The sequence below is a fragment of the Ursus americanus genome, chromosome 9, assembly GCF_024610735.1.
Source record: "Ursus americanus isolate L20-20 chromosome 9, mUrsAme1.1.p, whole genome shotgun sequence".
Taxonomy (NCBI): domain Eukaryota; kingdom Metazoa; phylum Chordata; class Mammalia; order Carnivora; family Ursidae; genus Ursus; species Ursus americanus.
In genome coordinates, this window is record NC_142135.1 from 47,261,051 (window position 1) to 47,277,520 (window position 16,470).

Genomic DNA, 16,470 nt, shown 5'->3' on the forward strand with positions numbered 1-16,470 from the left:
TTTTGAGTTTGTAAGGACCCTATAAGAATCTTGGAAACACTGACAGTTGTAGGCAAATTAAATAGGACTTTCCTAATATTTGTAGTGTTTTACCACTGACGGAATGGCTCTAATGGACATCATCTCTCAACCTTACCAAATATTCCCATTTCATAGATGAGGAAACTGAAGCTCAGAGAAATAACATGTTCATGTTTTCTATGCTTGCAAGTATTTGACCAAAGATTCAGACATGCATCTTGTCCTCATTCATTTTCCTAAAGCTCCATAATCAGATCTCCAAGGTCCTTCAAGATTTTTCTCAGTCTAAATTCCAGCCTTATCCCAGCTATTGTAGTATTGCGGTCAAACTGGTTTACTCCTCACCCAGACACTTTTATTTAAATACAGGAATCTGTAGTTCATTAATTTTCCCTCCTGGCCCAGAACACCCAGCCACCTCAACACTGCTTGCTCCCATCTCACGGGCATTCTCCTAGCCTATAGCCCTGCAGATCTGCTCTGCTTTTGAATATATCTGTGATCTATAGGTTTAACTTGTTCTTGTAATTTAAAATTTGGTTGTTTTTACTTATTTGTGATATCTTCTCAACTAGAGAACCGTTTAGGGAGTGAATAATATCTTACTGTTTATCATATTCTCTACATCACCTAATACAATTTTTATCACATAGATGAGCTTCAAATATTAGTAGATTTAATTTCTGATTAAAACCTAGGACCTCAGGGCGCCTGAGTGGCTCAGTCGGTAAGCATCTGCCTTCAGCTCAGGTTCATGATCCCAGGGTCCTGGGATGCAGCCTCAAGTAGGGCTCTCTGCTCAGCAGGGAGTCTGCTTCTCCCTCTCCTTTGCCCCTCCCCCTGCTTGTGCTCTGTCTCTCTCTCACTCTCTCTCAAATCAATAAATAAAATCTTAAACAACAACAACAACAAAACACCTAGGGCCATACAGCACTTCATTATGTAATTCCATGCATGTTACCAGGACTGAAACTTCTCATTTTGGTTCTTACTCACCAAACTGGTGCTCTCCGAAGAACACAATCAGCTACATAGAACCACATACAAAACACCATTGATCCTAACCACGAGATGGGAAGAATTATTTCAGGAATTCAAAAGTCCAGCAAAAGAGGGAAAACTAGTTCTTGTTGTATACACACTGTCGTTCAGAGAGGTGCTTATGATTTCTCAGGAATTCTTATGATTAACAGTTTACAAAACATTTTCAGAAATTTCTGATGCTCCTGATAACTGGGAGTTAGGCCAGGGGCAGATTATCTAAGTGTCAGATAAGAAAGCCCCATGTTAAAAGTTAAGCAGTCTGGCTTAATATCCTAGAGCCAGAGAGTGGAAGTGCCAGGACTTGAACCCAAACACGCACACATTTCTAACGTGAATTTTCAGATTCTTACTATGTGCAAAACACAGCCTTAGGCTAGGGAACTAGGACAGTAAAGTATATAGTCTCTACCCCTTTGTAAAAAAATGGATATTTCTTTTTAAAATTTCGGCTTTATTGACGTGCAACTGACAAAACTAAGGTATTTAAAGAGCACATTCGATACACATTATAAAAGTATCTCCCCCATCTGACACCTCAGTGGTCTCACATATTGATACTTTGTGCCCTGAAGAAGCTTAGGGTATAGGAGGAGATAGACTCATTTATTCGTTGATGAGTTAAGCCCTTAACTGTCCTCATGTTAATTCACGGGGATAGTCAAGCGAGACAAAAGTCCGCCCCTGGCGTGATTCATCGATGCAAATGTCACAGAATTAGGTGCATTACAAGGTACAATCGAATACAAAGTTAAGGCTTGTCCATTGTACCCCAACACGGCTGCAGCAGGAAAAGATTTACAGAGGAAGTACCTTGAGTGGAGTCTTGAAAGAGCGATGAGTGTTCTCCGGGCAAACATGACAGAGAATGGAATTTGTGACTGAAGGAATAACTTTACAAAAGATAAGAGGGTTTTGAGGAAATGGTTGCAAGGTCAAAGATCAGCAAGACGGCTCCAGCCTTTTGAACCAAGTGTGAAGTTGATCTTCCCTGATAAAAGCCATTGAAGTATTTTTTTTATAAGATTTTATTTATTTATGTGACAGAGAGACAGCCAGCGAGAGAGGGAGCACAGCAGGGGGAGTGGGAGAGGAAGAAGCAGCCTCATAGCAGAGGAGCCCAATGTGGGACTCGATCCCGGAACGCCAGGATCATGCCCTGAGCCAAAGGCAGACGCTCAATGACTGCGCCACCCAGGCGCCCCACCATTGAAGTATTTTTGAACAGGAGAGTGATGGCATTGGTTATGCATTTTTAATACAAGGTGGAAAAAGTTAGTGCTATAATTAGAGGTACAAGTAGTATTGAAGGGAGCATGAAGAAAGCCCTTTGAACTAAGTCTTCCTCCCAGAAATATATTTTTTTCATTTAAAAATAGGTAGTAGGTATAAATATAGGTAAAAAGTGAAAGGTCACCTAAACTTGTCATCCACCACCGCCGCCCAGCCACTCCTAGATGCAGGTAACAACTATTTTTAGTTTCTGTTAGATCCTTTCAGTCTCTTTGGATCTAGACCATCATATAGAAAATATATTTTTAAACTTACCTGCCTTTTTACTAAAGAGTACTATGCCACACATAGTTCTTCCCGTTGCTTTCCTCCCTTAATAGATCTTGGTGATCTTTCCATATCTGTCCTCTGAAAGGGGTGTCCTCATGCCTTTTTTTTTTTTTTTAATAGCTGCAGAATATTCTGTTATGTGAATGTTACATAGTTTGTTTAATCAGCTCCCTGCAGATGGACATTTGATTTGCTTCCATCTTTTGCTATTCTAAACAATGCACATGAAGTCCCAGGCCAAGTATCGACGCATTTGGAATTTTGATAGGTACTGCCCAGTTGCTCCCATTAAAAGTTCTTATTTTTCTATATTTTTATTCTCCAGACTGGGAGCCCTTTTAGGGCAGGGACTATATTTTATTTAGTTTTACTTTCTTGACTCTAGCCAGAAATGCTTAATATGTTGTTGTTAAATTAATTCCTATTGGAAAGGAAAGATGGTCATGTCCCCTAAAAGGGACATAATTGTTAGTAATATAGAATCAGATTTCCTCATTCCCTTTTAAAAAAATATGGCAGGGAGGACAAAGGAAAGGTTCAATGCACAGAGGCAGTGGACGCTGCTCACCATATATTTTAGAAAAGATCAAGTATTAAATTCTAGAGCTCTAAAGTATTAATTATTATCAATTATTAATTAATTATTAAAGTATTAATTTTACCACCTTGTCTTTTTTGAAGAGGAAAGAATATTTACAAATTTGTAATTTAAAAAATTCTAATGAAAATAGCAGTTTTGCCATGAAAAGAAATGGAGAAAACTTAAATGCATGTTATTAAGTGAGAGAAGCCAATCTGGAAAGGCTGCATACTGTACAATTCTAACTACATTACATTCTGGAAAAGGCAAAACTATGAGAGACCAAAAAGATTGGTGATTGCCAGAAGTGGAGCTGGGGGGAGAGGAATGCACAGGTCCAACGGAGGATTTTTAAGGCAGTGAAATGACTTTGTATGATACCTTAATGATGGATACATGTCATGATGTATCTGTCCAAACCCGCAGTGTACAACACCAAGAGTGAACCCTAATGTAAACTATGGACTCCGGGTGTTAAGATGTGTCAGTGTAGGTTCATCAACTGTAACACGTACACCACAGGCTGTGCTGGGGAATGCTGACAATGGTGAGGCTGTGTGTGTGTGTGGAAGCAGGGGGTATATGTGAAATCTCTGTACTTTCTCAATTTTGCTGTTAACTTAAAAGCTGCTCTAAAAAAAAAAACAGTCTTAATTTTTAAAAAGTGTTAATTCTTTAAAAGAACATTTCCTGTCCCTTTAGCATCACTATTTTGTGGCAAAGTCACTTTTAAAGGTTTTAAAGTTTCCATGTGGTACAGCCTTCCAGCACTACCAGTGGGACAGGCCATGTGAACCAGCTTCGCTCCTTTGTCCCTGGGAAGGACTGAGTCACAGAGCGTCCTAGCAAGTGACTCAGGTCACTGTTAGTCAGGGGCAGACCTTGGAACAGATGAGTATTTCTGATCACACTGGCACAATTACATACGCAGTTAAGGACAAGTATGAATTCTAGGACGTTTCAAAGCTTTTCTAGACAATCTTCATTTTCTCTTCTAAATTTACCTGAAATCTCATGTGTTCCTTCTAAGTAATTCTAAAATAATTCGTTGGTCTCAGAACACTTGAAGTCTAGAGAACTTGAAAAGACTAAAGGAAAATTTAATCTTTGCCAAGTTAGCTTTTCTTTTACAGAAAGTGTCTGTGTCAACACGGACTACCACAATGACAGTTTCACCTACTCTTCTTCATCCAGTATTGGGACAGGGCATATTTTGTGCAAATGTAAACAGAAATCCCAAAGTCCTTAACATCTATCCCAACAGATAACCTTGATTTCTTCTCTTCAACTCTTTTTTTTTTTAAGATTTTATTTTTAAGTGATCTCTACATCCAACATGGGGCTCGAACTTGCAACCCCAAGATCAAGAGTCACATGCTGTAGTGATTTAGCCGGTCCGGCGCCCCTCTTCTCAACTCTTAATCCAGCTCAGAAGATGGCTGGGTTTCTCTCAGTGCATTTGCAGGTGCGACAGTTGCATTGCTTTTCACAAGTTATTTCCCAACGTCCTATGGAATAATCAGATAGGGCAGACCTTGTGATTTTCTGTATCAACATGGAGCTGGGGTGCCTGGGTGGCTTAGTCAGATAAGCGTCTGTCTTTGGCTCAGGTCATGATCCCGGGGTCTTGGGCTCCCCGTTCAGCGGGGAGTCTGCTTCTCCCTGTCCCTCTGCCTGCTACTCCCCCTGCCTGTGCTCTCTCTGTCAAATAAATAAATAAAATCTTAAAAAACAAATGGAGCTGGCAGCAACATGGACAGTAATCATTTATCTTCAATTCATGCTCAGCAGGCACGGACATTTCAACGGAAAAAGAGATGTGGATATGCCTATACTCCCTGACTAGAATGTCAGCTCAGACACAGCCAGGGAAGCCTCAGTATCCTCAACTGTTACCTGCAGACATGAAATCCTTATTTAGATTTACTTTTCTCAGCATCCATTATAACCCGCAGCTAATGACTCACACTTGATATTCCTGGGAGTCTCCAAACAGATTGGCACACAGATTCAAACACAGTTGTGAAATGAATGGTTGAAAAAATATATATATTATTAGGAGGAAAGAAAGATAGAAAGCTGAGGTAGGACGACAATAAAGCAATGGTGCGTGTGCCAGGGTTTCTTAAGCAGGATGCAGGGATGGCTTTGGGTGGCCCATGACCCCTGATATTACATAGAAAATTCTGTACCTATGCACCTGTATTTTTCTAAGATTCTTCATTCAGGTCTTCAAAAGGGTCTGAAACCCTTTTTCTCTCTCCCAAATTGAAGCCGAGAGTGGTTTCTCTCTGAATTCTTTAGTGAGCTGGCTAAACCTGATTTCGTATCACATTTTAGGCATTTTATGTATTGTTTGTGTTAAAATTTGCACTGCTTAGCTCATTGAAAAGCTTGGCTGGGGACGCCTAACTGGCTCAGTAGGAGCATGGACTCTTGACCTTGGGGTTGTGAGTTCAAGCCCCACATTGGGTGTAGAGATCAGGTAAATAACCTTTAAAAAATAAAAAAAAATAAAAAAAGCTTGACTGAAAACTAAGTACAATTCATTCAAGTGGCTTCTGTTAAAAACACCCATTCTTGGGGCACCTGGGTGGCTCAGTCGTTAAGCGTCTGCCTTTGGCTCAGGGCGTGATCCCAGCGTTCTGGGATCGAGTCCCGCATCAGGCTCCTCCGCTATGAGCCTGCTTCTTCCTCTCCCACTCCCCCTGCTTGTGTTCCCTCTCTCGCTGGCTGTCTCTCTCTCTGTCAAATAAATAAATAAAATCTTTAAAAATAATAAAAATTAAAAAAAACACCCATTCTTCCCTGCGTTCGTTCACTTTTTCTACTTCAATTTAAGTACATTTTCTCTTTGTATTCAAGTATAGTGGACATATATTAGTTTCAGGTATATGACACACTGATTCACCAATGATACACCTTACGTAATGTTCACCACAGTAAATGTAGTTAGCACCTATCACTCTACAAACTTATCCCGATATTTGTGCAGATGTTCTGTACACGATTAACACTCTCCAGTCACCTAACTCCTCATTTAATATGCTGACGTGATTTAGTATTTGGGATTATATTGTGATTATTTGTAGCTCACAGAATTGTTTATCATCTGAAAGATTTTTCCAGTTGTCCTCATTGCTAAGGAAAGGAAAGCATCTATCTCAAATCGACCAGCTCCGCCTTAACTCTGCTTTAACTAGTCAGAACCACAAACAAGTGACCCAGGACCCTCAGCCTCAGCCAAGTCACCTTCAGGTTTTTTGTCTTGTTTTTGCTTTCAACACCTTTCCTAGCAGTTTCGATCCTATTGCTTTCCTATTTTTTCTAGAATAATCTGGAGGTTTTAAAGCACCTTATTATTGACATGTTGATTTTATAAGGACATTTCAAAATGAACTAGCGTAGTTGTTTTTATAATAAAAATACTGTATTATAGATGTGAAATCTTTGGTAAAGTTTTGAAAATATTGTAGCTTAAAGATAATTTCCAGAGTAAAGGGAGAAATGGGGATGTGTAAGTCAATGGGTACAAAGTTTTAGAAACACAAGATAAATAAGTCCTAGAGATCTCCTGTACGGCATGGATAAAGTAGTTAAAACACACACACGAATAATAATAGAGGGCAGGAAGAAACTTTTGGAGGTAATGGATAGATCTATGGCATAGATTATGGTGATGATTTCACGGAGTCATACTTACCTCTAATCTCATCCAGGTGTATGCATGAAATATATACAGTTTTATGTATGTCAATCATACCTCAATGAAGTGCTTTAAAAAAAGGTATTTTCCATTTCCACAGTGCTTCATGGTTTCTCATGTACCTCCCAGGTGTTACTTCATTTATTTCTCCAAACAAAGCAGGCAAAGCAGGCATTACCATTGCATTTTACAAATGGGGACTCTGAGGCTCAGAGGCAGTGAGGCTTAGGCCACCTACCTAGGCCTGGCAGAGGTCAAAGTTAGCACTTTTGAATCCAGGGCTGGCCTCACCACCCAGCCATCTCTTGGCTTTTTTCTTAAGCTTCAGTTAAAGGTAAACCTCAAATAAATCTCGTATCAATACATACTGAGAAACTGGGTATAGACTAAAATTCTCTAGACCAAGTTTCTTAGCATTTGACGGGGGGCGGGGGGTGGAGGGGACGGGGGGTGGAGGGGTGCATTCATCCCTGGGCAGTTTGATGAAGTCCTTCTCCAAATATTATTTATAAATACATAAAATGAAAATACATAGGATTACAGAGTAAACAAAATATGTTAAAGTATAGTTATCAAGATGTTTTAAAATGTGTAACACTGTGGGGTGCCTGGGTGGCTCAGTGGTTTGAGCGTCCCACTCTTATTTCGGCTCAGGTCCTGATCTCAGGGTGGTGAAATCGAGCCCTACCCAGAGTCTGCTTAAGATGCTCTCCCTCTCCCTCTGTCCCTCCCCTACTCTTGCACACGTGCTCGCTCTCAAAAAAATTTTAAAAATAAAAAAAAGTGTAAATCTGTACTTCTGTATTAAGACATTAAACACCAAGATTAAAGAATAAGTGCAAAACCTAGTATACTTGTGTAATCATGAAAATATAAAAGATATTTCAAAGTATCTGCAAGAATTGTATAGGGATATGAAAATATTGAATTTTTATGGTTTGTTGACAAAGTGCTAACCACTGTGATTTGTTGCCTACATTCATGGATACCAGGAAATGCTAAATTTTACTTAGAGAAAACTGAAAAGAAAGATGTAATTTTTTTCCTCATCCAAGTTCGTGGACCCCTGAAATCCGGACCCTGGGAATAAGAACCTGTCCTGGACTCTCGGGCCCCGGGAACACAGTCCCTTCTCCACGCTTCCAGTGGGCAGCATCACTTCCTTTTTCCCTTTGTAAATGGTGAGAAGAGCAGCACCTACCTTCCAGGGTCTCGCACTGGACCAGGTTGATGTAGTCCTGCTGGGTCAGGAGGCTGGCCTTGCACCCTCGCACCAGGCCTTCCAGGTAGCCATGGTCCACGTTAAAGTAGAACTCGGCGCCCTCAAGCATGGGGAAAGAGATCACAGCCAATTTGGGCTGAAACAGCTCCGGATCCTTGTCCGCTCCTGAAGATTGGCTCTAGTCTGGAAAAAAGCACTAACAGTTATCAGGAAGAAATCTATCAGCTGATAGTCAGGGTTTTCATGACTAGTTTCCTCTGGTTTCTGTGGCTTTCAACAGCATGCTCAGCCTTGTTTTCACAGCAACAGTGAATCAGCGAGATAAGCCAAGTAAACCCAGGAGCAAACCGCCAGCGGGAGAAGCGGAGTAGGAGAAAGGGAGGGTCAGGCCTCTGCTCTTTCCCTCCCAGGGCGACTGGCCCCCTCCCAGCTTTTGCCTTTGGAAGTCCTGAAACGCCTGAAGGTTTTGTGAACATTCCTCCCTCCATGTGAGCTTCTGAGCTCTCCATTGTGAATTGCATTTGTCCTAAATTTCTTGAGGACTATTAATATGAAAAAACGGAGGGCTTTTTTCTTTTTTAAAAATATATGTTTTGTAAATAGATCAGTTGGGAGCAGGCAGTTTGAAGAATCCTGAGAAGCTAATTCAGCAATGCAGTGGTTTGTAAAACAAATGATTAGAAATGTCTTAACACTGCAAAGACTGATAGCTGTTTACCCCCACGCCTCCACCCTCCCTGCCCCCTGCCCCCTTACCCCCCTGCCCCCAGCCCCAAGTCTGGGAGCAGAGCCCAGAAAGCAATCCTGGAGGCAAATACATAGAGCTGTGATTCTGTAATAAGCCACTACCTTTTTTAAATTGGACCGTTTATAAGGCATTCTTTATTTTCTTTTTCCCATTTAAATCTCACAATCACTGGAACACATATCTGGGCAGATAGTATTATTACCCAAATCACAGATAAGAAACCAGATCTCAGAAACTGTGAGATAGCTCAAAATGCACAGGTGGTAATACAGCACGTACTTAATTAAGCCAGGGCTTAATTATTGAGTTTCATGCTCCAAAAAGGAGTGCTTGTTCTCTCCTATACTTAGCTCAAAAATTGTGTCAAATACCCTGAAAACTACTTTACCTATGTAGTATTTCACTTTCATATATATTGTGTCCAATTCTTAACTGAATTTAAAGTGTCAGAAATTCTCCAGTCTCTGTCTCAGTATTTTCAAGCTGGGAGAAAGAGTGAATCACAAGAAACTCTGCTTTAGTTGTTGAAAATCAGAGAGAGCCACACTTGGTTTAGCCCAGTGTCCAGCACTTTGAAAGCATTTAATAAAAAGTAGAGGTTCTTTTGATTATTGATGAGGGAACAGAAGGCTGGCTGAGGACAAAGCAGAAACTGACACCCCGCAACCCCCCCCCCCCCCCCCCCCCGCCATGGGATGTACGTGACCTTCCTCAGGCGCTCCTGGCTGCCCTTAAGGGCAAAGAAATAGTTAACCTATAGATACCACAATCCTGCAAGACTTAAGTCTCCCTCAGTTTACAAATGTCTTAGCAGTTTACAAGTACGAAGCATTTCTATCAATAACCCAGCTTCCGGAAGGGAACAGTAGATACAATTAAACGTCCTTATAATCTGCAGCCTCCAGGAAGTTCCCAACCATCTTAATGTTAACGCCTTGCTAGAGGGAAAAACAACCTTAACTTGACAATGGCAAGGCCTCCGGTATCCTGTGAATCTTCTTTAACATATGAAAGTATTTTCTCAACCTCCCTTTTTCCTTACCTCCCCCAACCCCATGGTATATAACAGCCACCTCTCAGAATCCGGGGGCAGCAGTTCTTTCTACCCATGGGTCATGTCCCTGTGCTTTAATAAACCACCAGTTTTGCACCAAAGACGCCTCAAGAATTCTTTCTTGGTCGTCAGCTCTGGGCTTCCACCCCAGTGAACCTCACCTATATTCCCCAACCTCATCAATTATCATCATTATTATCCAACCCTCCCCAATAATTCCACCATCTCCAAACTCCCTGAGGATCTTTTAGGTTGAATCATATGAACTTACAACTTTTGTAGACCAAAAAATGGTTGCCTATCAGTAATTTTATACAGTTCAATTTAATACAAGCCTACAATTAAATAAATTATAAAACAAATTCATCATTCCCTAATCATTTTAGTATATTACTATTACTTATGCACTTGAGGTTACGTCTACTGTACATACAGGATAGATATTCTGTATAATGGCTTGTTACCACACATCTCTTTTCAAGTAAGGGTTTAATGATTTCATTATTGTAGCTTGAAGTTGACCATGGTGGGAGTGCTTAAAATGGGGAAGTAGGCAAATGGTACAAATCAGGGCTTGATCTATTAGTTGGTTGTTTGTCCAGACTTGAGAAAACGTTAATAATGCAAATTAAACTTAAAAGTATGTGGTATCTCTAGCCATTACATTGTAAATTGCAAATTTTGGAGAAATAGTCTTTCCACACTCAAAAACCACGATCTGATTCAGCAAAGATAGCATTCACTAATAAGGGACAAGTGAAGTTCTGATAGATATCTTTATTGTTTCAATTTCATTCTACTCTTTAGTGTAAATAAAAATATCAACCACCGTTCATCTTGGAACTACATTTATTTGTTGTTTGAAACAAAATTTGGCTATAGATACTAGAGTTGAACAAAGATTAATGAAAGATTTCTGTTAAAATTGATGAACTATGTGGAATTTACAATATGGAGTATTATTTTGTTGTTATTTGTAAATTGGATGGTACATATCTTTTATAATAGTAAAATTTACAATAAACCTATGCACACATATTCTGGGGGGAGAGCCAGTTGTGAAACACTTACAGCACAACACGCAATCCTCAGTTTTGCCCAGAGCAGGCTTTCCATGTCAACAGGCTCAGAAAAGAATTTTGTGTATGTGTGTGCAAAAAGACTCTTTAATATCCCATCTTTTACATTTCTATGCAGAGCCAAGTTCCAATATTTCTTTAAAATAATAGATACGGGGGCTCCTGGCTGGCTCAGCCTGTAGAGCATCGGACTCTTGATCTCAGGGTCGTGAGTTCAAGCCCCATGTTGGGTGTAGAGGTTACTTAAAAATTTTTTCTTAAAAGACTACAAAATAATAATAATAAAAAAAAGATAGATACCAACTTCCTCTGCGATTATAAAAATTCATGAAAGAGGCAGGCCAAGTACTTCTCTTCACATAATCCTTCAAACTTGGCACAAACAAAAATGTCTCATTCCTGCTAAAGGTACTTGTCAGAGATGAGACCCAACTCGTGAGAGATGAGAGGAAATCCAGTGCATTGACATGTATCTGGAGCTTCTTTCTAAATGCGTCCTCAGGGTGCCAGCAAAAGAAAAATGTTCATTTCAGTGTTTAAACTACCAACGATGTTTAGGAGAGCAGATTGGACTATGGCAGAGTATGGGTTTAAGTCACTTCCTCTCTAAGCACCGGTGGCTTCCATGTGTAAAATGAGGATAATAATGCTTACCTTATAGTTGATTTAAAGATTAAGTGAGGTAAAATCCTCAGAATGGTTAACTCATGTAGGCCTGTGTACTAAGTCCGTAATAAAAGAAAACTGCTGCCATGGCTTCTTCTCTTCCTCCTGTGAGCACCACCCACTGCAGTCCTAATCCTCTCACACTAGATCGTTCGGGCCAGAGCAGGGTCTCACTCATCTTTCTGTCTCTCAGCTGCTTAGTAGCTCACCTTGAGGGGAGCTGTTTGTTGGAGGAACCAGACTGGACTTCTAAAACGACCTAACTTGCATTTACAATCCTTAGCTCTGCATTTGTCTAGGAAACCCTGTATTTGGTAAGTGCATTTGAGGAATGAGGTTATTTTGGGGGTTTTGCAGCATGATACATACATGTGTGTATGTATAAGATATGTATCTATAAGATATATAGGCTGTATGGTAACTTTGTCTCAATTCTGAGAGCTTTCAAGTGTCATTAGCTTCATAGTATTAGAGGATCAACTTATTTTCCCAAGAAATAGAGCTACAGTGTCTGTTATCCTGTTATTCTAGACATGGTAGGCTCTTCAAAGGACAGTGCAGAAGCAGAGGAGATCCAGAATGCTTCCTGCGAACAGTCTTCTGGACGTTTTTGTTTTTGTTTTGTTTTTAAAGATCTTATTTATTTATTTGTCAGAGAGAGCTGGAGCATAAGCAGGGAGAGCAGCAGGCAGAACAAGAAGACGGAGAAGCAGGCTCCCTGCTGAGCAGGGAGCTCGAGGCGGGGCTCAATCCCAGGATCCTGGGATCATGACCTGAGCCGAAGGCAGATGCTTAACAGACGAGCCACCCAGGTGTCCCTGAAGGTTTTGATGCAGCGGACTAAGGCAGGCCAAGGCCTTGCTAAGCTCTGAGGTAGTTCTCAAGGTGGACAGCCACACCACTTTTGAACAGTCCCTGGGAGTGTCTTTAGAGGTAGAGTATTGGGTAGGAATCACCTTGGAGTGGAACGAGGATGCCATCCTCAATGATAAAGTCAAAGCCTTTTCCTAAAGCTGTACCTACTGGTTGGTTGGTTTAGATTTTAAAACATTACATGTCCCATAACACTATCTATAACCGCCATGTAAGCATCACCCAGCTTCACTCACAATCCACTCATAGCCAATTTTGATTTAGCTGTACCAGGTGTCAGCAAGCTTTCTCTGCATAGGGCAAGATAGCAAATATTTTAGACATTGTGGGCCATATTGTTTCTGCCACAACTACTCAACTCTGCCATTGTTGCAGGAAAGCAGCCATAGACCACACATCAATAAAGGAGCATGACTGGCTTCTGATAAACTTCATTTGCAAAAACAGGAGATGGGCCGGTTTTGGCCTCTGGGCCATAGTTTGTCACCCCCTGATCTGTAATGTTGCCCACTTGCTCCTCACCCTGAATTATTTTCAAGTAAACCCGATTTATCATTTTATTTTACGCACAAATTTCAGTATCTTATCTAGAAGATAAGGACCCTTTTACAATATAATTCTATTATGTACCAAAGTTATTTGTTAATATTAAATATCCAGTGCTCAAATTTTCTGAGCATTTTTTTTTTAATTTGGTTTGTTTGAATGACAAACCAAGTGGTTTATATGTCTCTTGACTTTCTTGTAGGTATACTTTCCCTCCCACTAGTGCTATTTTTTTGTTTAAGAAACTGGGTCACATGTTCTATAGAGGTTTCCACCGTTTGGAATTTGGTGATTGCTCCTGAGGTGTCATTTAACTTGTTGCTCTGTCTCCTGTAATTCCTATAAATTGGCAGTTAGATCTGGAAGCTAGATCACTCTTACTTTAGATTGTTTTGTAAGAACACTTCATGGCGGTATTGAATATTTCCATGAGGATAAAGGTAACATCTCTCCCTTCTTTTTTTTAAAGATTTTTTCTTCTTTTTAAGTAATCTTTATGCCCAACGTGGGACTTGAACTTAAAACCCTGAGGTTAAGCATTGCATGCTCTACCAGCTGAGCCAGCCAGGCACCCCATGTCTCACTTTAAAAAATGTCAGCAGCTATTTGTGATTACCACCTAGGTCCACTATTTCATTTGGAGTAACAAAATGATTATTTTTTAGTTTATCATTCTGTCTTCATTTATTAGCTGGAATACTTCTATTTAAAAAAAAAAACTTGTACTATCAATTATTGGTTACCATAACTTATAGTTCTTTTTTTTTTTTTTTTTAAGATTTTATTTATTTGACAGAGAGCCAGGGAGAGAGAGAACACAAGCAGGGGGAGTGGGAGAGGAAGAAGCAGGCTCCCAGCGGAGGAGCCCGATGCGGGGCTCAATCCCAGAACGCCCGGGATCATGCCCTGAGCCAAAGGCAGACGCTTAACCGCTGTGCCACCCAGGCGCCCCTTACAGTTCTTTTTTTAAAAAGATTTTATTTATTTATTTTAGAGAGAGAGTGCTCAAGTGGGGAGAGGGGCAAAGGGAAAGGGGCAGAGGGAGAGGGGCAAAGGGAGAGGAGGAGAGGGAGAGAGAGAAAATCTCAACCAGACTCCCCGCTGAGTGCAGAGCCCTAAGCAGGGCTCAATCTCAGGACCCTGAGATCATGACCTGAGCTGAAATCAGGAGTTGGGTGCTTAGCAGACTGGGTCACCCAGGTGCCCCTAACTTACAGTTCTTATATAGAAAGGCAGGATAAATGCTTAATTAACTACTTTGTTCCACTTTTCCAAGTAATGAGTTTGTTCCCTAGCATCCTCCAAAAGTCACCAATAAGAGTTTTATTTTTATTAAAAAAATAGTATTTTTAATTTATGGATTTAAATATAGCATGTTCTTTTGCCATAACGCTGGTCATCTTTGACAGCTTCCTTGCTTTCTGTAATGACAGGACGTTCCATGCTCATTTTGTACAGTTTTTGCCCAGACCTGGAATCAGCCCTTTCTCCCAAAGCTCAGGTTTAACGTTGCGTCCAGAAAAAGGCAAGAGTCTGCAGTGTAGTGGGTGGGACAGCAGGTGGTGTGATGACCCCACGCTGTTCACTGGAAGCTAAGGTCAGTAACCAGGGGTGGAGGATTTCGCAGAGCACATGTGCTCCGTAGAGACAGTGCTTTTGTAGATGGGTTTGCTATTACCTTTCCTTAACATTCCCCCTGCAGTACTTCAGCTGTTCTAATTAGAACTTGTCAAAACAAAGCAAACCTCCCATGTCAGCCCAAGAAAAATACCATCCTGAAAAAAATGAGTTTTAAAGGCACATGAACTGAACTCCTGTGTATGTTCTTCAAAAATCTCAACATGATTACCGTGGATTATGGTGAGAAAAAAAAATAGAGAGCATGTGACTGAATTCTGAATTCAGCGCAGGAACACTGCAGGCAAACCAAGATTGCTCCGAGGGCGTTGATTCAGAACAGCCGTGGTGTTACCAAGCGCGAGCGCACTTCGGGCTTCACTTGCCTCTTATAAACAGGAGAATTTGCGAACTGTCATCAGAACCATTGACTTCTCTGAGCTATTTTATGTTTGAGATTAGAAGTGGAACTATGGGGGCGCCTGGGTGGCTCAATCCTTTGGGAGTCTGCCTTCCCAGGATCGAACCCGGCATCAGGCTCCCTGCTTGGCGGGGAGTCTGCTTCTCCCTGTCTTCCCCGGTTGCACTCTCTGTCGCTATCTCTGTCTCTCTCTCTCAAATAAGTAAAATCTTAAAAAAAGGATTAGAAGAAGAAGAAGAAGAAAAGAAGAAGAAGAAGGAGAAGAAGAAGAAGAAGAAGAAGAAGAAGAAGAAGAAGAAGAAGAAGAAGAAGAAGAAGAAGAAGAGGAAGAAGGGAAACTATCTACACTTTGTTGATTTGGGATAATCCAAAGTGTTGTTTTTTTTTTTAAAAGATTTTATTTATTTATTCGACAGAGATAGAGACAGCCAGCGAGAGAGGGAACACAAGCAGGGGAAGTGGGAGAGGAAGAAGCAGGCTCATAGCGGAGGAGCCTGATGTGGGGCTCAATCCCATATCGCTGGGATCACGCCCTGAGCTGAAGGCAGATGCTTAACCGCTGTGCCACCCAGGCGCCCCTAAGGGTATTTTAATACTTTCTTCTTCCTGAAGAGAAAACTACAAGTATTTCAGGTGTCGGCTGGCTGGCTATGGAACCTGTTCTGTCAGTGGTTCGCAATGTGCTGTCTGCCCTAATGATTCACTTTTTGTACTTTAACAAAATAATATTTTTGCTTTCATATATTAATTAAACCTGGCCCTAATACAGTATATGCCTTCCTTCATAATATCTCATTGTTCTTCAGTGGTCCTATTTCATTTCTTATTATAAAATCTGCTCTATGGCAAAAATTCTTAATCTGATTAGAAAAGAACAAAAATCAATCATCACTCATAATAATACCCAGATGCAATATTTACACAGGTATAACTATGCAAAGTTAAAAAGTTCAAAATCTTAGAATGGCTGCTTGTTTCCAAAGTTCGTGGACCTTAACTAGTACTTTAATCCAAATTCTATATTCTGAATGATTACCTGAGAAAAATGATTGTTTCCTCTTATATTTTATATGTTGTTCTTTTTGTTTTCTTTTCTGTTCAGCAAAGCAATGCGTACTTTTTGCCAAACTTCAATCATTACAGAAATACATGAGATGAAATTTCCTCAAACACCACTCTGAAGAGATAACCACTGCAGACAGTTTGGGTGGACGTGGGAAAATGTTATTTAAGCTCCAAAATGCTTTCTGCTGCGGCGCCAGACTTAATTTTTCAAGGAGAGGGTCATTTTGGTTTTGAACCACAAGAGGTCACCATAACATTATAGTAAGCC

At 40.6% G+C, this 16,470-nt stretch overlaps 1 protein-coding gene across 2 annotated transcripts in view; it reads right to left on the minus strand.

Moving 5' to 3' along the window:
• The window catches only part of ATP6V0D2 (ATPase H+ transporting V0 subunit d2), a 42,250-nt gene extending 33,837 nt beyond the window's left edge, over positions 1-8,413 (minus strand). The window contains exon 1 of one of the 2 annotated variants that reach the window (XM_045806032.2): positions 8,113-8,413. In XM_045806032.2, coding sequence (XP_045661988.2) covers positions 8,113-8,242 — 130 coding nt within the window. In that variant the 5' untranslated portion in view covers positions 8,243-8,413. The remainder of the gene's footprint in view (positions 1-8,112) is intronic. The other variant, XM_045806031.2, reaches the window with a different exon arrangement.
• Positions 8,414-16,470: the final 8,057 nt, after the last annotated feature.